Here is a 23,446-nt window from a genome sequence, read left to right as displayed (position 1 = left end):
TGAACACTCGCCCCTTTCCGTAACCTGCAAGAAGACACGTCCCCCTATCGACGAATGTTATGTGCGAAAATACGACAAACCAATCAGAATGCGCGTATGATTTCAAGCTCAAAGTATTCCTCAGAAATATTTTTTTTATTTGACATATGTCTTGCATCTAAAAATATACCCAAGACACAGCCAAATGTGTTCAATCATACTGTATAATTCCGCATGTCCCGATGTGCTTTAAATTGCATCTGAAATATATATAATATATGGGGAAATATATGCTATTCGTCTTGTCCCGGAATAACACTAGTTGGTCACGAATGGTAACAACACGTGCCATCTTTTAGCGTCATTTTGTATGACACGGCCGGCGGAGAATTGCAAAGTACGCAAAGAGTCTACAAAAAGTCCATTGTCTTTGTCCTATCTCTGCTCTTCAGAAAGTACTTTGGGATAACACGTTCATGTAAATACGTGGTTAAATGGTGTTTACTTCAAGATAATTTCTTTCCACCAATAAAAAACAAACAAACAAAAAACACCAATAACGGATTATGATATGCATAAAACTTGGGGATTCCGGTTAAGAATATAGCGACTGACAGGGTCGGGTTGTAAATGCTCATCAGTGGATTGTCTGGCCCAAACTCGATTATTTACAGACCGTCGTCATATAGCTGCAATATTGCTGGAGGCGGCGTTAAATAACAAACAAATTAACAAACACTTGAATGATACGAATCTTCATCTTTCATTGGTGGTCATTTGAGTTAAACGTCCTTATTTCGCCCGAACATAGACCAGAGTAGAGACATTAATGAAAGAAATGTTATTAATAAGTTTGTTGATGTTCCTAATTAATTATGTAAAATGTCAAAATATGTCCGTATCACTGACCCCTGTGTGGTTCAACATTTTCTTGAAACTGGTCAATGTATGAAGATCCCAGGAACCCTTCTTGTAGTCCTTTCCGTCAATACCTAAACTTAAAAACCGCACCCGTGGTGACCTCTGGTAACTTTTCTGTGTCATACTGAAATATCAATCGTGTGTCATCAATATATCACAGCAGTAATCAGAGACGTGGACATCATATTCAATGGCAATATTGTCCAAAGTGACCTATTAAAAAAGATAAACATGTTATCTCGCGTCAAGTATTTTATTCTTCCGGGGTAGAATACGTCTTCAGCAACCCATGTTTGTCGTAAAAGGCGACTAACGGGATCGGGTGGTCAGGCTCGCTGACATGGTTGATGAATGTCATCGATCCCAATTGCGTGGATCGATGCTCATGATATCAATCACTGGATTGTCTGGTCCACATTCGATTATTTACAGACCGCCGTCATATAGCTGGAATATTGCTGAGTGCGGCGTAAAACAACAAACAAACAAAACATTACAAAGTCTTTTATTCACAATAAAATTGCCTACCGACCTCAGTGGGTAAATTATGAGTTGTCGCACTAAACGCCCGCCTCGGGGGATCGGTCGAAAACGAATTTATCTTACCGCCATTCATGCATAAAGGTTCAAAATGTATGTCCGCAGTTTCACTGCGTTAGCAAAACACCTGTATTGAGTGAAAAACGACATAACGAACCGAGTTACTTCCCTTTATCCAATGCATTCGGACAAACATCGGTTCTTGTCAGACAGTCCGCCGTTATGTTTTCTTACTCCTTGGGGATTCCGGTTAGAACTGGTCCTCAGAAGCATATGCTAGTCTGAACACTGGACCGACTGGTCAGCTTCGGTCATTTGGTTGATTGCATGTCATCGTACCCCTACGGCGGGTGACAATGCTCAATGTCAATCACTGATTTCTCAAGGCTCAATTAATGAAAAGCCGCCGACATTGCAGGTATATTGCGGAGTGTGGCGTTAAACAACAAACAAACTATTGCATAACGTATAAGTTGGCTTGAACAAGCGCCTGTACAAACCTCGGATCAAAGGAAAAGACGTCACACTCATAGTTTTTGGCCGTTTCATCGTCAAAAGAAAAATCGTTGTTGATTCTGTAGTAAAACAACAACAATATTACTTCGCTGTGAAAAGTTTTTAAAATATGCGTGTCTTATCGTGTAGCCAGTTTGGTACAATACAGAGTTGGTACACATGCACGGCTGTGCACAACAGTTTAAAGCAATGGATATTCCGATACTATACCTCAATCAAAATGAAGGATGCATGCGCCATTGGCCTTTCAAAATACAATAAACACAATAATTCAATTACATAAAATTACATGACATATGCGCCCGAATGATTCCTTCAATCAATCGATAATTTAGATGCCTGGACGTTGATTGGCCATTCTCTTCTTGCGCGACCTCCTTTGGAGAGGTATCGTATCGGAGTAAAAGACCTGAATTTTCTGAGATTATCTTTAAAGGGTCCGCGTTCTGTAACTAAACATCTTTTGACATTTGAAAAGGACACGTTAGTGCCCTACATTCCGATTCAAAGTGTGTCGTTGGCTTCATACATGGGCTATACCACTGTAATTAGTGTTTGTTTCTGTATTTAAGACAAATATCTATTCCAGTCAGTCGAATACTCACCCAAAGGAGTACACAATGCAAGGCTTTACTGGTCGGTATTCTGCGTCATCACATATCTCCCAGCCTCCGTCTCCGAGTTTGCCCATGCGCAGCTTCCGCTTGCACAACATATCAATGTTGTCAAGGTAACTGGATAACAAGTAGAGTTACACATATAATGCTCGATTATCGACTGAATGCGACCAAATGGAACGGGTAGTCACGGTCTGTTACTAAGTTGATTACGTGCAATCGGAACCAGACAGCGTGGATCGCTGCTTGCAGTTTTGAGCCCTTGATTGTCTGGTTCAGATTATTTACAGGCCGACAATATATAACTGAAATAGTGTTGGGCAAAGAACTATTGTATTTATTAATGCACAAAATATTTCGCCACCTTGGCTTTTATTGAGCCTGATTAACACAAATTGCACCTATGAGCGATATAATCAGGATATTTGTTGAGGCCCTTATAAAATCATTGTGCTTTGGGATCAAATGGTTCCAGGGTCGTCGCTTGTACCTCAAAGTAAGCTTCTGCAACTACACGGTAAGTTTCAATGTAATAATAAATAAACGAGATGATTTCCACCAATGATTTATGTTAGACCACTGTTTGCAGGTTGAAGGACACTCCTCTGTAAGTTATTGTGGTGTTGCATTACAGTTGCCGTAACACTATGCCATAGACACTGGCCTGGTACTGTGGAGCTATAGAGGATTATCAGTACGAATATGGGATTCGAACCCAAGATCAACAGATCCTTTCACGTCTAAGGGACCCAACTCTGCACAGCGAATTTTGGCTATAGTATTATTGGTACAGTAGTATACAGCCCTCACTGGTATTAACATCTACATATTTTGGTTGGTGGGTTGGTTTGTTGTTAAACGCCGCACTCAGCAATATTGCAGCTATATGACGGCGGTCTGTAAATAATCGGGTCTGGACCAGACAATCCAGTGATTAATATCATGAGACTCGATCCACGCAATTTGGATCGATGACATGCATCAACCAAGTCAGCGAGCCTGACCACCCGATCCCGATAGTCGCCTTTTACGACAAGCATAGTCACCTTTCACGGCAAGCATGGGTTGCTGAAGACCTATTCTACCCCGGAATCTTCACGGGTCCCATCTACATGTATTATCGTGGGTTCGAATCCCGTTTCGTCCTGATTATGTTTCTAGGTTTGTCAGCGCTTTATCCGTGCTCGTGGGTTTCACGAAATCGGTAAAATGTCTAAGACGTACATCCTTTTGGGCTTTCCTCCCACGTAAAGCTGGTACGCCGTGATGTCACTGAAATACTGTTCAAAGAGGCTATAAATTGGGATCGATGACATGCATCAACCACGTCAGCGAGCTTGACCACCCGATCCCGTTAGTCGCATCTTACGACAAGCATCGTCGCCTTTTACGGCAATTTTTAACTCATGACAATATGTCCATTTCTGTTGATATATCCACCTAATATACCTACCTGTGGTACGTTTTGGATGCTTCACTGACGGACATTTTCTCTATTACACCTTTCTCCGGTAGAATAACCTAAATCATGGAAATATGTGTAATGATGTATGATACCAAGTGATAATGGTTGAGAATATCGTCGTATTCCGTAGATCGATGTTCAAGAATATGTTCAACTGTCCATTACATTGGTTTCCAATGATTTTGTTGTTGTTTTGAAATGTTTTGAATCGTGTATTCTGGGCTTCTAAGTAGGTTGTCCCTGTCGGTATATAATACAACCCTGTACGACTTGATAGACAAATCGATCACTCATCGATCATTGAATTTGTAATGAATCAACCTGATGTTTACATGAAGATGGCGTCATTAGAGAGAAAGGAGTCTGGTGAGCAAATAGTGTATGACAAAGAATCTCTATGTGGCAAGTTGCGTCCCTCATCTGTGTCAGGATCCAGTTTTTGTGGGTTGGGAACCTAGGTGTGCCCTGATTATGATCCTTGGTATTTCTCCCTGCCGTAACCTCACACGTCATCACATAACTCACATGAATGATGTTCCAGTGAGTTAGTGAGTGAGTTGGGTTCAACGCCGCTTTTTACAGTATTCCAGTTATATCGCGGCGTGTCAGCTTAATGTGGGAGGAAAGCCCGAAGTGATGCAGATCTCAGACGTTCACCACTTTGGTGAAACCCACGAGCACGGGTATGGTGCTGACAAACCTAAAACCATAATCGTGGCTAACCGGGATTCGAACCCACAACCATAGGTTTTTGGCGTGCCCATGGGACGCAACTCTGCACAGCAAATCTCGGCACCTTAGACGACTGGGCCACCCGTGCCCCTGAATGGTGTTCCAAGTTACCTTAGACCAGGTTATATGACCTTCAAGTAAGTGGGTGATTTTGGTTTTATGCAGCTTTGAACTGTATTTCAGTTATGTCACGGGGTGTTCGCGTTAGTGAAACCAAGAAGCAAACAAGGATTCGAACCCAGGATCATAGTTTTCTGGGACGACTCACGGACGCAATTCCGCACCGCCCGAAGCGTTTACTTCATGGAACTCATGAACATGGCCATAGTGCCGACAAACCAAAACATCACCAGGACTACGCAGGATCAGAACCCCAGATCACAGGTTTTCGGCACTTCTAAGGGATGCAACTCTGCACAGCAATTTTGAACGCCTTAGATTACTGGGCCACCCGTGCCCCCTCATGAGAGAGAATGAAAGGTGGTGCTATACCTGTCCTTGCTGGCGAAGATCCTTGAGTGGTCCATCCATGTTTCTTTCTGCATGCAACATCCAATTTGATTTTCGGTGCTGAAGTAAACACTTTACGATTACAGTGCTTGAAGATGTTGAAGAGTCTGGACTTTTGTTAAAGATAGAATCTTCTATTTTATGTCACTGTTTTCAGACATTCATTATGTTCTCTATGAAACCAGAAATTACACAATTTATTTATGGCAATCACAGCACAATTTATCATGTCAATGAACACACAGTGCCCGGACGGGACTCAACCAAAAAAGTACGAGAAGCTGTACTTTACTCAGAAAGTGTTATCCCAAATATAACATTCTTTTACATTTTCATGTCAAGTCAAAAAGTGTTTTGTGTTTAAAACCTGAGGCCATTTAATATATTTCAACATTCTTTGAACAAATAATTGTTTTTCAAACTATACCACTGCTCAGGACTTACAGGTGATTTATTCGATTTCATCGTTTATACTTTGAAAGCAAGTGTTACTAAGGTTACTTTTGTCTCATTTACAGTCCTTGAGCGTACCATATCCTCAACATTGAATTACGGGTATATAACAAGATTTATGAATATAATCTGTTATCAATTAACTGTCTTTGTGGGAAGGTCACCTTGAGATGGTTAGTGGTACTATCATTCTGTTCAGTGACTCGATGCTGAAAATAGAAGTGATTCCAACTTTTAAATTCATGCTAATTTTAAGAAGATAACCATTAAATGGAATAACAGCTCAGTTCTAATGTCATACATTAAAATAGTAAAACGTCTAATCTAAGCTATAACTGATGTTTTTACAACGATGTGGAGTATATACTATATTGCATAGAAGGGAACTTGTAATTCAATGTAATAATGATTCAGTTCTAATGTCACACATTAAAATAGTAAAACGCCTAATCAAAGCTATAACTGATGTTTTTACCACGATGTGGAGTATATATTGCATACAAGGGAACTTGTAATTCAATGTAATAATGATTCAGTTCTAATTTCACACATTAAAATAGTAAAACGCCTAATCAAAGCTATAACTGATGTTTTTAACACGATGTGGAGTACATATTGCATACAAGGGAACTTGTAATTCAATGTAATAATATCTCAGTTCTAATTTCATACATTAAAATAGTAAAACGCCTAATCTAAGCTATAACTGATGTTTTTAACACGATGTGGAGTACATATTGCATACAAGGGAACTTGTAATTCAATGTAATAATATCTCAGTTCTAATTTCATACATTAATATAGTAAAACGCCGAATCTAAGCTATAACTGATGTTTTTTTACCACGATGTGGAGTATATATTGCATACAAGGGAACTTGTAATTCAATGTAATAATAGCTCAGTTCTAATTTCATACATTAAAATAGTAAAACGCCTAATCTAAGCTATAACTGATGTTTTTACCACGATGTGGAGTAAACACTATATCACATGCAGGGGAACTTGTCATTAAATGTAATAATATCTCAGTTCTAATTTCACACATTAAAATAGTAAAGCGAGTAATCTAAGCTATAACTGATGTTTTTACCACGATGTGGAGTAAACACTATATCGCATGCAGGGGAAGTGTTACTAAGGTTACTTTTGTCTCATTTACAGTCCTTGAGCGTACAATATTCTCAACATTGAATTACGGGTATATAACAAGATTCATGAATAGAGTCTGTTAACAATTACCTGTCTTTGTGGGAAGGTCGCCTTGAGATGGTTAGTGGTACTATCATTTTGTTCAGCGACTTGATGCTGAAAAAGGAAGTGATTCGAACTTTTAATTTCATGCTATTTTTAAGAAGAAAACCATCGCCATTAAATGTAATAATAGCTCTGTTCTAATGTCACACAAGCGCCTAATCTAAGCTATAATGCAAGGGAACCTGTCATTAAATGGTCTGGTACAATTGGGCTTGGGTTTAACGCCGATTTAAACAGTATTCCAGTTATATCACGGTGTGTCAGCTTAATGTGGGAGGAAAACCCGAAGTGATGCAGGTCTAAGACGTTTACCACCTCGGTGAAACCCACGAGCACGGGTATGGTGCTGACAAACCTAGAAACATAATCGGGGCGAACCAGGATTCGAATCCACAATCATGGGTTTCTGGCGTGCCCAAGGGACGCATCTCTGCACAGCGAATCGCGGCGCCTTAGACGACTGGACCGCCCGTGCCCCCGTGAAGGCAGTGAAACTGCTTTTGCGTCGTACGCGTGAATTCATAGTTATGTTTTTATGTTATTAATATAAGGGGGGCACGGGTGGCTTAGTCGTCGATGGGGCCGCAATTTGCTGTACAGAGTTCCGCACCTTAGGCCTGTCAAAAATCAATAATATCCAAATCATTTGCTCACATTCTGTTCTGTTAACAAAAATAGCATTGTTTTTACTAATGTTTGGGTGATACATGCATATTGTTTCCCGATTTATGCGTTTTAGACGACTGGGCAACACGTGCCCCCCTAACACCTGTTGTAAAACTGCATGCTTTGATTACACTGCATACTCTCTCAGCACATGAACTGACAGAACTGCTCGGACCAGCAAAGGATAAAGATATAATCTTAAATCAGTTGAGTTAAATGGCTATAATCTCAATCTTGTGTTGTATTGAAACAGTACAGAATATTTAAAGTGTTATATTAAGTAAACTAAATGTATGTAATCTAATATAAATGTTTGTTATGTATAATCATTTAATTCGCATGAGGTAAGCTAAACAACCATAATTTATCCCCAAGATTAAACTTGAATGAAATATGTGTGAAAGTGTTCTACTTCTAGAATGTTTAATAAAGCTTTGTTATGTACAGAGTCAGGTGTGATACATGCGAATCACTGTAAATAAAATGTGTGTATTATCTTGTTCAATATATTAAATAGTGTTAAATAGTGTTTTAGTCTATGTATTATTTTTCAGATCAATGACTATGGTGTTGCCATAAGTGTGACAATGGGGATCCACACCCTTCTATCACCTACAGGATGTGCATGTCATTGTTTATATTTGTCTAAGACTTAAGGTGTAATCTAAATTTTATGACCACATTTAATGTAATATTATATTATCATTAATTTCTGTCTTAAAGTATTGTATATGTTTATACAGAATGTGTAAGTGTTGTGCATTTATAATGTTTATATATTATACAGCCAAATGAAAGTCAAGGAGTTATCTCCCTTAGATGTCAGTATTATGTAGCATGTATATTACTGTATATGTTTTAGTATAATCATTCAGTGTACAGTCTATCTAGTGTTTTAATGGATGACTGATATATGTAATACTTACTTGTTATAAGCCTATGCTATGTATCTAGCATTGATGATAATGTTTTACCTATTATTTATGATATAATTATATGTTTCAGGGTGTCTGATTTCTTAGATCTTTGATCTTACACAAAAGGCATCTCAATACAGACCTCAACCCCGTAACATGCGTTTGTTGAAAAGACATACACTAAACTGCTACATTAATCCAAATTCAATTGTTTTCTTTAAAATAGTCAAGTTCTTGCATTTATGGTTAGATGTAAACATAGTTTGTGTAGTCATAATTGTTTTTGCTGTTGTCGTTGTTTTACATAGCTCGATGAACGGAACAAAAATAACAGTCAACCCTTGTAAATAAATTCAGTGACATTTTTACATGAAAAGACGAACATCGGAAACAAATATCACAATGTGCTAAAAATCCCAATTGCCGAATGAATACATGTATGTGACAATGTAAACACCATTTTCAACACTGTCAATAAAAGCGTCAAACATACCTTCGGGAGACACCCCTAATTAAACTCAACCAATCAGAAGCACGTAAAACGACCGGCTGGAGGCAGACAATGACCCAAATGACATGATATTGAGACTGACGTTGTGAATATAAAAAAAAGATAAAAAGCAGTGTTTGAGCAAATTCTTTTCTGCACTTCATTTAGAATACTTTGAAGTGATTCCTGTGTTCTACGAGACAGAATACACACATGTGCATGACGGCACGGAATGAATTATGACCGCCATTGTGGCACATCAATCATTGGTAACATATATCGCGCCATGCGGTGTATCAATTACCAGTAACAGATATGTCTCCACGTTGCGCTTCATTTAGTCCTTCTTGATACCATAGACCATGCAAGGTTATTATGTCGTTTGGAAAATGACTATGGTTGGAGCAGCTCTGTCCTGGAGTGGTGTTCACTGTACTTGACAGACAGTACACAGTCAGTCCAGATAAACAAGAATATAAACAAGATTGGAACAGCGAAAGTCTCACATGTGGTGTGCCTCAAGGATCTGTGCTGGGACCGATCTTGTTCACCTTAGACATTTACTCGGGCATTTGAAGTCAGCAGAGCATGTGGCTCATCACTTTTATGGTGAGGATTCACAATTGGTTGATAGTTTCAGTCCCCTTCTCGACAATCAGATTTCATCTTTGACGAAGATGGAAATCTGTCTAAACAGTGTCAAATCCTGGATGACTTCCCACATGCTTAAGCTGAATGATGATAAAACAGAAGCAATCCTAATTGCTCCGCACTCGAGCCAACATAAATCTCAGCAAACACACCTCACAATTTGACAATCCTTGATTCCTTTTTCCTCACTTGTCAAAAACCTTGGTGTTTGTATTGACTCCTCCCCAACTATGGAAACACACGTAACTTTTCTCTGTAAGACATGTCATTTTCATTTGAGAATTTTTGGATCAATCCGTCATCTTCTCACTACTGATGCTACAGCCTCCCTAGGGGACAGGATCACTCATCCTGTCTCGTTTGGACTATTGCAATAGCCTACTTGGGGGAATATCAGGGGATCAGCTGAACCGACTGCAGAAGATACATAATAGAGCTGCCCGAATAGAAACAAGCACAAAGCTTCGGTCACATATCTCCCCCATCTTGAAGTCATTACATTGGCTGTGAATCTGTAAGAGGATTGATTTTTAAAATTCTCTCTCTTAACTACCAGTCTCTTCATAACAGTCCTGCCTATCTTCAAGAAATATTTCTCAAATACAAATCTACCAGAAATCTCCGATCACATGATCAACCTCCTGTCTGTACCAAAATACAGACTAAAGTCCTTCGGTGCTTGATCCTTCTCTTATGCTGATACCTCTCTATGGAACTCCCTTCCTTTCAGCCTCAAAAGTGCAACTAATATCACTGTGCTTCAGTCTTGACTTAAAACATATCTTTTTGAAGGGTACAGCTGAACGCGTATATTTTATGTTACTGTCCCCTCTCTGTTGTATGTGTGTACATATGCTGAATTAGCGCATTGAGCATGTCCCTCAGTGATGTGGATTTTGCGCTTTATAAATAGCCTTAATAGTAATAGTAGAAGTGAGCGAGTGAGTGAGTATGGTTTTACGCCGCTTTTAGCAATATTCCAGCAATATCACGGCGGGGGACACCACAAATGGGCTTCACACATTGTACCCATGTCGGGAATCGAACCCGGGTCTTCGGCGTGACGAGCGAACGCTTTAACCACTAGGCTACCCGACCGCCCAATAGTAGTAGTAGTAGTAGTAGTAGTAGTAGTAGTAGTAGTAGTCTGTACAGATAAAAATATAAAATGCAGCAGATGGTTTGGGTGATCCTGGCAAAGTCAGGCTTGTTAGGCTCATCATCAGCTCAGGGCCCTTGCCCCCTCCACACGCAGCCCAGACAGCGAATGGGACTTCTCCCAGGAAGCGATGCCTTGTCAAACCCATCCAGAACTTTTCGGAGAATGTGAAGACTCCCCAACACTGCAGCCTTCTGCATTTCCCAGAATGTCAGAAGGGCTGTATTCCTGGTAGCAAACCAGGGTACTCTCCCCATGTCTGTCTAAAGATTAGGAGGTACTAAACCTAAGGCACCGAGAACAATTGGAAGTCGGACAACTTGGTACTTGGGATGCAAGCGGGACATTTCGAAAGCGAGGTCTGCATACTTGCCATGTTTTTCCTCAATCTTGTCCCTCAGTGATGTGGATTTTACACTATATAAAGAGCCTTATTATCATTAGTAGTAGTAGTAGTAGTAGTAGTAGTAGTAGTGTAGTAGTAGTAGTAGTAGTAGTAGTAGTAGTAGTAGTAGTAGCATATCTCTCCAGAGAACTGAGATGGAAATTACTATCTATTCATCATTCTTTAGTTAACGTCGCACTCTATTCCAGCATAAGGACGGCGGACTGTACATAGACGAGTCTGGACCAGTGAATCCAGTGATGGACATTGTGAGCAGCGATCAACGACGTCGGGATACGATGACACACAATGAACCATGTCACCAAACCTGACCACCTGGTCCATTTGGTCGCCCTTTACGATCAGCACAGCTTGCTGGGGCCCTAATCTGACCCACAAGCCCTATGGGGAGTTCAGTCATCCCAGGTGCCATGTCTGTGTAAGGTTAAGCTTTTTGCTCGTGTGGACAAGGCCTCCAAGCTCAGATCCGAATGTCTATGTTTCCAATCCTACTACGGTTTATCGCTGCTATAGTGGCGCCCAATGCGCAGTCATACCAATTACAGTAAACTACGCTTATAACGAACACGCTTATAACGAACTGGCGGATATAACGAACTGTTTTTTTTTGTCCCGGCCATCTGTTGTATATATGCTGAATATATGCTATATATTTGCTTATAACAAACTATGGTTATAACGAACTAAAATGTATGGTCCCTTTGAGTTCGTTTTAACCGTAGTTTACTGTACATGTAAAATATTTTAAATTTACTGATCAATGACGTTTTGAAACATTTCAGTGTCCAGCGGTGACAACTGAAGACACAAATATATCCGTCATTTAAGCTCCTTACAGCGAAGCGGCGTCGCGTCATGTATATTAATAATAAATTTGGATGTACACAGAGCCTAAAAATAAACACAGCGCCACATGGAGCTCCCCTGATGACAACCATCTCGCATCTCGCTTTTTAAATTGTGGTAAATGATAAACATGGCAGTAAGCAAAACCCTAGGAATAACCCCATATAACCACCTGGGACACCACCGAGGGTTAAGCCTACAACGAGTATTAAGGAGGTCACACACGATATTGTTGGTTGGTTGGTTTGATGTTTAACGCCGCACTCAGCAATATTCCAGCTATATGACGGCGCTCTGTAAATAATCGAGTCTGGACCAGACAATCTAGTGATTAATATCATGAGCATCGATTCACGTAATTGGGGTCGATGACATACATCAACCAAGTCTGCGAGCCTTACCACCCGATCCTGTTAGTCACCTCTTACGACAAGCATAGTCGCCTTTTAAGGCAAGCATACACGATATTGATGCAGAGGTGATATGGCAGTGTTCAAACTGTGTTTTGTGTTTTTGTGTGAAAAGTAACAGTTATGACACCAGGTGTGTTATATTTCATTTTGTTTTGGCCTATTGCACTATAACTTCAAAATACATGTAAACAAAATATGTGTATACTTTTTCGTTTTCATTTTATAAGAAGTCCAAGTCGATGTAAAATTTCTTTTGATCAGTAGTGTAATATGTACACAGCGCGGGCGATGGTACTCTTGTGTTTATAGAGGACGCACATGTAAAATAAAATCACAAGGAAGTTACAGAACCGTCACTGTGGCGAGTTGTAATCATGGTCTTTTTATCCTTGTTTTGGATGAAGCTACGCACTGCTGATTTGTTGAAACGAATAAACACACACGCACGCACGCACGCACGCACGCACGCACGCACAAACACACATACGGGGTGTTCTCACTTTGCCAGCAGCTATTATATAGTTTAAAAGTCAGTAGCCCGTGATAATCCCTACAACAATGGGGGTTAACACTATAGACTGTTTCACTTTCACTGACTGACTATAGCCAGACTACAGCCTGTCTAGGTAGATATAACACAAAAAATGTATGTAGTAGAATAGGTTTTTATTCATTATTAATTAAAAAATTTAATGGAAGCTACAACACAAACAAAATACAGAGATATTACCAGATGGTTACAGTCGAAACTGAAAATTACTGAAAATGCCATTTGTTACACTTACTGTTCAGCTCTTCTTGATAGATACTAGGCACTGGCCTAGGGTCAACTAGAACTGGGGCGGTCGGGTAGTCCAGTGGTTAAAGCGTTCGCTCGCCATGCCGAAGACCCGGGTTCGATTCCCGACATGGGTACAATGTGTGAAGCCCATTTCTGGTGTCCCCCGCCGTGATATTGCTGGAATATTGCTAAAAGCGGCGTAAAACCATACTCACTCACTCAACTAGAACTGTATCTATCATGGAGGCAAGGAAGACGTCGACTTTCAACTTGGCTTCATCGGGAAGATGGTTATGGATGTTCCTGTAGGCGGTGATGAGATTGTTGGCAGTGTTGATGGCTGCAGGACATCCAGCCTTACAACACCTCCAGTGCACTGTGTCTCGTCTTCTTGTCTTGACTCTGAACTTATGTCCACCATACACTAAACTCTGTCCACCTCGCGAATTAGGGATGAACTTAACGTTTACCAGTGCATTTGCCATTTTGCAATAAATTCTCAAATGGCACCTCCATATATATACAGTGTATATACCCGTTATTTAATCAGAACAGGCTATAGCTGACAAGTCACTGGACCGTACAGGTTCATCTCCCCAGGCTGCGGGCTAAGTGAGTACACCACAAAGCAAAACTGAAGAGTCCCATATGTGTTGACAGCTATAAATATAATGATAAGACCCACCATTTCTTAGTCCTTGGTTCTGTTCCGACAGCTGAAAACGAACTCAATGACACAAGGTTTGCCTGTCTGGAAAGGCAGCTTCAAAGCTACATAGAAAGACGACCAAAAAAATGTCGTGTCACCGCAACTTGCAAAGAAAATATTCATGAACAGATATCACCTTGCCTGCAGAGTTTAACCTACATGGAGACTCCAATAACTATAGCCTCCAGTGAAGGCAGTGAGTGAGTTGGGTTTAATGCCGCTTAACAGTATTCCAGTTATATCACGGCGTGTCAGCTTAATGTGGGAGGAAAACCCGAAGTGATGCAGGTCTAAGACGTTTACCACCTCGGTGAAACCCACGAGCACGGGTATGGTGCTGACAAACCTAGAAACATAACTGCGGCGTACCGGGATTCGAACCCACAATCATAGGTTTCTGGCGTGCCCAAGGGACGCAACTCTGCACAGCGAATCGCGGCGCCTGAGACGGCTGGGCTAACCGCGCCCCCGTGATGGCAGTGAAACTGCTGTTGCGTCGTACGCGTGAATTCATAGTTATGTTTTCACTCTTATTAATATAAGGGGGACACGGGTGGCTCAGTCGTCGATGGGGCCGCAGTTTGCTGTACAGAGTTCCATACCTTAGGCCTGTCAGAAATCCATGGTCGTGGGTTCGAATCTCTTGTTTGTGAAGCAGACTAACCATGTTTAAGTACATTTGTATGGGAAATAATATCTAAATCATTTGCTCAAATTCTGTAAACAAAAATAGCATTGTTTGACTAATGTTTGGGGGATACAGGCATGTTGTTTCCCAAATTATGTGCCAACATTTTTGTATTTTACATGCACCACCCACACAACCGCTTTCAATAAGACTGTGAAGCCCTGTTCTTTTTAAACCAGTTATGAAATAGATAGTACAGCTACTCACCAGCGTGTCATAGATAAAAAGAATAAACACTCCACAGCCAACCCCAAACAGGAATCCAATAGGTGAGACTTTCATTTTCTCCACTCAACGAGACGTCTCCGTGTAGCCACCAGGCGAATATCTGTGGTCAAGATAACAGAGTTAACAGAAATCGAAAGGATGTTATATATACACAAAGAAAAAAGTTAAGCACACCCTAATATATTTCATTATTGTTTGGTAAGTACGGGAAGAATTATGTTTTCTGGAGATGATGTAATCAGTCATGCGTGACGAAAGCTCACGTGACATGCATGGTATGCCCGTGCAGCATGCTTCCCTCGAGTATCTCTAAAAGCAGTATATCCAAACGTTAAAACTGCTTTCTTAAGCTCGGTTTTAAACAGGTATTGCGTGACATGGTGTGACCATGGCACGAAGGCGATTATCAAACGCCACAAGATGGCAAATAATTGGCATGCATAACGCAGGAATGTCTTGTAATGCAATTGGTCGGAATTTGGGGTATGATCGCACTGTCGTAAGCCGTTTAGTCGAAAAACATGCTCAGACCGGTGATGTACAAGACCGTCCCAGATCCAGAGGACCTCCTGTAACGACACATCGCGAAGATGGGACCTTCTTCGTCTCATACGCCGAGAACCCTTTTTAACAAGTACTCGTCTGAAACAGCTTTGTTTGCCCAATCGTCGTTTCAGCACCAGAACCGTCAGGAACCGGCTGAAAGTAGCAGGACTGAGGGCTAGACGAGTCATAGAGCATCCCTTGTTGAGAGATCACCACAAAGCTGCTCGTTTATCATGGTGTATTGCGCGACAGAACTGGAATCTGAGAACTTGGAGACGGATCCACTGGTCAGACGAAAGTCGCTTTCTGCTCCATGTCGCTGATGGAAGAACGAGAGTTTGGAGGCACCGGAACACGGCCTACACCCCCAGGAACATTAAACCGACTGTTGCACACGGCGGGGGCTCGGTAATGGTTTGGGGATGTATCTCTCATGACTGCAGGTTGGATTTGGTCACCATAAGGGGCAATTTAACAGGGGCTCAGTACATCCGGGACGTTTTGAGGCCAGTCGTCGTTCCTCATTTTGACAACCACCCTCTTGCTACTCGACCTCAATACATGGATGACAATGCCAGGCCTCAGTCGTGGATTACATGAGGGCCAATGCAATAACGACTCTACCCTGGCCAGCAATGAGCCCAGATTTGAACCCCCTTGAACATGTTTGGGATATTCCTGCGCGGCGTATACAGGCACGAGATCCTCCTGTACAAGATTTACGCCAATTGGAAGCAGCATTGCATCAGCAGTAGTTGTTGTTGACCCATTGTCATTTTTATTCCTTCAGATTGTTATAAACAAAAGTTATTATTTTTTCATATTAAACATAGAGAGAGGTATGGGGATTATGCAGATTATTTTAACATTGCTATTAGAAACATAATTCTTAATTCTTATGGATATTATGTTGGTGTTGTTTAATGCCGCATTCATTAACTTAAGAGTATTACAACATGCACACATTTATTACAGTTTGTATTATTTTGCAGTTGTTACAGAGACTTGATAATGTATAGTCCCTATGCTTAAAATTAAGCATGTACTAGATGTACGTCGAAGTCAACGATATTTGTGTCTGCTATAGCTATACGATTGGTTGGACACGGATACGTCATGATAAAGCAATGAGAAATTGACACATGTATGATGATATAAGAACAACGAAGCGTTGTTTATTTCACGATAAAACATTGTTCTATCATGACGTCATTTCTGGAGATTCGAACATGCGCTCGCAACTTGATGACGTGGTAAATGTGACAACGTTATCTTTGAGAGGGAAGTCCCTTGTGAGTTGTTTCCCTATAAATGTAGCTGAGCAACGTAAATAAATGCAATGCTTGAAAGATCGCATACGAAGTGAGAGCGATCTTTTCCTGTACGTAATGTTGATATATCATATAATTTTAAAAAGAAACTCGTTGTCGTTATTTATCGTACAATAAACCACTGCGGAGAGAATAAACCACTCGGGGCTGTTTATCTCAACAAAAGCGACAAAAGTCCTGCCATTATCGACAACAACGGGAGCATGTGTCATGATTCACCATCAAACAAGGATGACGCCGCCGTGGCCCAAAACACAAACACATGCGTATGCAAGACAATTGCTCACCCGAAAAGGCACGGGCACACACGGTACAGTTTAAAATAGGGAATTGCATCAGACATCATTTTGGTCATTGATACGTCAGACCTGCAAATGCCGTTTGCCCCACCCAGGCCCCGAATTTAAAACCGACCAAACCACAGTCCGTGCACGACGCGTGACGACATAACTCGTGTTTACCCGTATAAATCGTCTTATGACATTTATTACCAGTTATATGAGTCCCAGATATGCAGACTGTGCTCACTTTCCGAGAGTGTGAGACACACACGGAAACTTTACTCTTGATGTACATGTTGCTCTTATTTAAAAACTGTTCGGTTAGCAAGATACGTGTATCAAAGTGCTGTGCTTTCCTGCTGTGCTTTCATTCTAATTTGAAATATTGGCATAAATTCTTACCACTCATCTTTCAATATATATATATGTTTAGCTTTTATTGCATAAATTATAATGAATTCAAAATGAGGAAGAATACACTGTATCAGCCATTATTTGAAATGCAATATTTCTCAACTTTTGAACTATACATAGTATGATATTATGATTAGAATGCCTGTAAGTAGGAGTGTTCAGGAAAGGAATATTAGTAATTTAGTCCTATTTATCAGATATGCGTTTAGTGGTAGTCTCTCCACACTGCAAACACGAAAACGTCGTTTTTTTCCGTATATGGTCATTGGACGGAAAAACGACTAAAAATTCATTAAAATTGATTAATTGGTCAGCGTCTAGAAAGTGTCCAGAAAAGGGTCGAGTTTTTCAAGCGTAAAATGGACGGAAAAACGATGCTTTTTGCTCCGCCTTGTACAACTGTTAACGGCCAATCAGATGGCGCTGGTCCCCCGACGCACGTGATGTCCAAGGCTTCCTTTCGGAAGCTTTAGGTTTCGTATTTCTGGCATGCCTTGCTCTAGTATCTGTCGCGCGCAGTGCAGCGAGATTTGCTGATAAGCTAGTTTTAGGATATGTTACATGTTAATGGAATTCAGACACGCGCCAAGAAGTCAAACCAAACAATGTTACTAAGTTTATTGTGGTAACGGCTATGTACAGTTACCCCTATCGGATAATGGGTTGTGTTTCATTTGGTTATAACAATAACTATTTTTTTAATGTGAAGTTTACAAGATATACGACTTGGACGCGAGGTCGGTCACATGACGTTCTTCACGTGACTGTATTCTTGAAAAGGCGTAAACACTGACTACTTCCACATTCCTTGGGAAAACCCTTGGAATTCCCTGGTACGAATTCATACAGAAGCGTGGTTGCAAGCCCATTTAAGGATACCCTCGCTACAACCCATCCCAGAGAGAAAAAACACGAAAAAAAATCCAAACTGTCGCAGTGACAATTTACAGAAATCTATGAATTTACCTTAGTATCTATTTGACACATCTTCACAATCACCTTTCAATGATCGGCCAATTGATCAGTGATGCCAAAGGCTTGAAATAGCCACAGGTTAATTAACAACTTCGAAAATATCTCCCGTCACGTTTATCGTGTCGGCCATTTTGACGTATTGTACTTGATGTAAATGTATTACGACGCTCTGTCATTGTAATTGACTTACTGAGGTAATTCTGTAAAAGATCTTCTCATCTAATGAGGATATTGTTTGGAATATATTTCTTGTAAACATACTAAAACATGTTCCTCGCTTTGGGGGGAACTATTTTATTCCGGGGTGGCCCATTAAATCTAATAGTAAGTCAAGGCACCATGCGTGATCTGTTATTTTATGTGTTTAAATTAAGATTTGGGGCGTTAATAAAATACACTGACGCAAGTTTATTCTATTCAAATCAATTGGATAATTGAATATGCTTTCTTTTACATATTACATAACATCACTGCACAAAATATGAACAGTTGCAGTAACACACTACGGTAATCGCATTAAACATCATTTTCAACTGTACAGTATTTCAGTATTTCAGTTATATCATGGTGTATCAGACTGATGTGGGATAAAAATCCGAAGTGGTTCAGGTCATCCAATGGGTGTTCGGGAAAAGGTGAGCGTATCCTGCCACACAAGTGACACCCGTCACAAACACATGCAAGGACAAGTCAATTGTTCACCTGAACAAAGCACGGAAACACACAATGATGCCCGTCCTCAGTTTTACCGAGCATGTAAATTATTTTGTCCGTCAAAAACATGGACGAGTATAAACACTATGTTCATTCACGTAATACATGTCATACATTTGACAAAATGTATTGACTCGGAGCATTATTGTTAATCACAGCGTATGTAGTTGAACTCATCACCCATCCCATTATTGATAACCCTTCTTGAAGATCTATGAAATCAGAAGCTGCAACACTCTATCTTTTAACTGGCATGTCAGACTTCTATTTCATTACTCAGTTTTATTTGCACGGATTACTATGGAAGGGACATTGTCTCGTTGACGCATTGTCGCATTGACGCCTTTACAAAAACAAGCAAAACGTGTCAAAATTAACAAAAGCGCGACAATTGGCCATTTGTCGCATTGTCGCGTGTTCGCATTGTCGCTCTTTGATAATCCTTTTCTTTATTTTACAAAAGGGCGACGATGCCGTAACGCGACATTTTCAAGGTCAAAATATGTCTCGTTGTCGCATTGTCGCCCCATCACAAATGTGTATAAAAGGCGTAAAGTTCAGTTATTGTTACAGTTAGGAAGTTCAACCTGATAAATGTACGTCTTGAAATGAAAACACAAGTCCGTCCGCGAGTACATAACGTTTTATTGTGAGCTCTTCTCTAAAAGTGCTTAGTGTTCAACTCCCAGTTCCAAACACGTAGTACCTCCTCAATAATCCACATACCTCCAGTGCAGTGGTCTTCCGGAAGATCTTACTCTTGACCGTATTAGACAACTGACGAGTGCACGCCTGACCTGTGACCTCGTTGCAACCCTCGTGATGTGTTTGCCGAAGGGAGAGGTGTAGGAAATGTGTGCTCCAGCCCAGCGCAGAGCTCGCGACACACTGTATACTGATGTATACAGTATATTGCAGTTGATATACTGTATACTGCATGTGATACTTATTTGCGGAAATGTTACAACTTTCAAGATTCAAGATTCAATTTGCATATATTTCATATACAACAGACCGCCGTCATTTATCACTGGAATACTGCTGCGAGCGGCGTTAAAACAAATTGTTTTCATAATGGAGCGCTGCAGTCATTTAAAATAGAACCGTATACATATGTACATGTAGTACCAACTCACTCTATTTGTTTCGAATATTCAGCAGAAAATATATTATTAACCAGGTCTTTGGGAAAAGATATCAGATTTGTATAAGCAGCCACATAGGGATGATAAAGGACCCCTCGCTGATTAGGTTCTTGTTTACTTAAGAGCAGAGTTGGCCATGTTAGATGATATAACCAAAATCCGGGAGCTCCGGCGGGGGGCAAGCTGGTCTTGTAAGTGTATGGTATGAGCTGTGACGTTGACCCAAGAGAATAATGTAAAACATGAGACCAACTCAAGTCTATAATGATTTGGAAAGTCTAGATTTCCACAGCTCTAGCCTGAAATTAAGAATTGTTCTATGCTCCATTTTAATTGTATTATTTTCATTTTGAAGACATGGATGGACCCGCCAGGAAAGAAATTGATGGAATATTAATATCAAATGTTACCACTGATCCAGTTAAATTCATCACACAATAATAAATTAGTATTTGACATTACGGCATTTGATTATTAGGGCATGATCATGTACATGTTCACTGTAGTAATGTACACACCAGTCAACTTGATTATAATTTTTATTATAGTGTAGCACGGCATCAACGATTACTTTATGATATCCTCATTTGTCATCGATGTATTGACATCGAACAATGGACGGTAATTCGAAATTCTTATGGATAGCTTCAATAGGGACAGCGCCGGTGTCAGTACAATTTTCCTAGTTAAAATAAGTATCTACAAAATATAATCTGAAGCAGACAAGAACAATATTTTTTTATTAATGCTTACTTTCATGGATAGAATTAAGGCAATCTAGGCTTGCCAAATCGTTCTAGACTTGAGCTAGATTCTTTTTAAATTTATTCTGTATGGTCTGGGAGACGAACGGGCGTCAGTATCGCATGGAGAACTGGGACAGCCTTAATCAGTGTAATCGGATATGTTGTGGAGTTTCGGTTTTGGGCTGTTTGCTGAATATATAGAATTGCGAGTTATGTATACTCTGTATTCTTTCGTCATGGTAGCATATATATTTTCTATGTTGCTTTTTGAATTATCCACAAATAATGAAAACTACAATGTAAACCTCTCTCTGGAGATATGCAATACTACTACTGAAGGGCATATCTGAAAAATTGGACTTCTCGACAAATATTTCTTTCTTAAATACTACCCGTTACAGGCATTCTGATCATTATATCATACTTTCAAATAATGGCAAATTGTGTATCTTTCTACATTTTGAATTAATTATATTTTCTGAAATAAAACCTTAGCATCAGATAGTGATATACACGAATATGATCTATACTATTATAAATGAATTATCAATTTCGTATTATGAATTAGATAAACAGAAATATGATAGTAAAACAAATTATTTTAATCTATTCTTGTGAATAGGTAACGAGAGATCTAGGCAACGCACTAACGTAGCCATTTATGAAAAATGAAATATTAAAAGTTTAGGGGTTTGAACATGCACATTGAATGACAGGGAAGAAAGCAACGTCATAATTAAATTATGAATCAAATTATGTTATAAATATAACAGAATATTTAGAAAATATAAGTTTAATTTCTCATTGTTGGAAGGTGTTTAATAATTATATAGATTTTGTTTGATTGTTTGTTGTTTAACGCCGCACTCAGCAATATACCAGCTATATGACGGTGGTTCGTAAATAATCCAGTCTGGACCAAACAATTTAGTCATTATCATCAAGAGCACCGATCTACGTATTTGGGATACGATGACATGCATCAACAAAGTCAGCGAGCCAAGTCGCCTTCGTACAAGCATGGGTTGTTGAATGCCTATTCTAACCCGGATCTTCACGGGTATTTTTTTAAATAATAAGGTACAATGAAATTCTGTATATGTCCATAATAAGTGTGTATAAGTAGATGGATAATATGTCCATACACGCCAAGTAAATGGTATATGCATTAATTTAAATGCAAATGATTCAATGATGAGTTCTTTCACAAGTCCATATTTCAAGGCATGTATTTGATATTCATAATAACTCCACCAAAGCTACAGAATGGCAACAAAACGGTACCATCATCACAGATACCAATAATACATGAGATACATATAATTACTTTTAAGTTAAAACATGTATCTAAATAGAAAATTAGAAGGATACACTTCCGACATTTTTCGTATTTTGTTTTCGTTTGGAGAGAGAAGTTGTGATTGGTATCTGATGGGTGCAAACAGGTGTTCCCTTCCGCCAAGGCCTTGCGGCAATGCTATAGCCCAAAATGAAACAAGCCTTGTTCAACAGGTTCAGACTCAAATTTCTATCCCACTTGGGCTCCTTTTAAATTTAAATATAATTTCTCGTGTCGATATGTGTCAGAAGAAATGAAATATTACAGCACTGGTGAATAGGTTATATGCGCATGTCAGCGTCCATCCTATAATATCCTTTTATGCAAAATACATATATACTGATGAATTAAGGTAGTAATACTACGCAAATATATGTCCAGATGCATACATCAGTATCATCTCGTGATCTTAATTCGTGCTTTGAGCCCTTTTTCTACCGGAGATTCTGGGGTGTTACATCACACCAGAAAGCCAGGTCCAAGTTCAAGTCATAATTTCATGGTCCGTCTTGTATGTTGGAAACCAATATCGCAATATGGCTAAATATTGCTGAACGTGGTATTAACCCGATTACTCACATAATTATTCCATTTTCTACAGTCATCTACGAACACTATCTTTAAGGAGGTATGTATCTGTATCATCCAAATGTCCATACATATATGTCCACATTTATATGTATAAAGCAAGTCGTCCTGCACTCTTCCTTAAAAGATAAATGTTAAGCATTTCCTCTGTATGGATTTATATAATGTAATATCGTTTTAATGTAATGCTGATGCAGTAAACGTACCACAGACCTAATGCTAGAATAACATCTAATTTCTGAAATGAACATATTTTACAGAAAAAAACAGTTGTTTAAACAATACTTATAAAATATAAGAACAAGGAGCCAAGAGCCAAATATTGGGCTGTGTTGGACATATTTGTTTCGGGGTCTTATGACAGACAAACCTGATGCCTTTAAGTATAAAGATAAGTAAGTATAGATGTTGTACATATTCAAAT

The 23,446-nt window shown here is 39.7% G+C and overlaps 1 protein-coding gene across 2 annotated transcripts in view; it reads right to left on the bottom strand.

The window, feature by feature from the left end:
- LOC124131278 (probable methyltransferase-like protein 24) overlaps positions 1-23,446 on the bottom strand; it is a 42,584-nt gene that overhangs the window by 1,600 nt on the left and 17,538 nt on the right. For both annotated transcript variants that reach the window (XM_046494447.2, XM_046494446.2), the window contains exons 2-9: positions 14,923-15,043; positions 6,975-7,040; positions 5,898-5,942; positions 5,263-5,340; positions 4,027-4,094; positions 2,562-2,690; positions 1,941-2,015; positions 889-1,024 (exon numbers count right to left, since the gene is read on the bottom strand). In XM_046494447.2, the coding sequence (XP_046350403.2) occupies positions 889-1,024; positions 1,941-2,015; positions 2,562-2,690; positions 4,027-4,094; positions 5,263-5,340; positions 5,898-5,942; positions 6,975-7,040; positions 14,923-14,997 (672 nt within the window). In that variant the 5' untranslated portion in view covers positions 14,998-15,043. The remainder of the gene's footprint in view (positions 1-888; positions 1,025-1,940; positions 2,016-2,561; positions 2,691-4,026; positions 4,095-5,262; positions 5,341-5,897; positions 5,943-6,974; positions 7,041-14,922; positions 15,044-23,446) is intronic.

This window comes from Haliotis rufescens, unplaced genomic scaffold, assembly GCF_023055435.1.
Source record: "Haliotis rufescens isolate VD_foot unplaced genomic scaffold, xgHalRufe1.0.p SCAF_14, whole genome shotgun sequence".
Taxonomy (NCBI): domain Eukaryota; kingdom Metazoa; phylum Mollusca; class Gastropoda; order Lepetellida; family Haliotidae; genus Haliotis; species Haliotis rufescens.
This window is presented reverse-complemented; position numbering and strand designations above follow the sequence as displayed.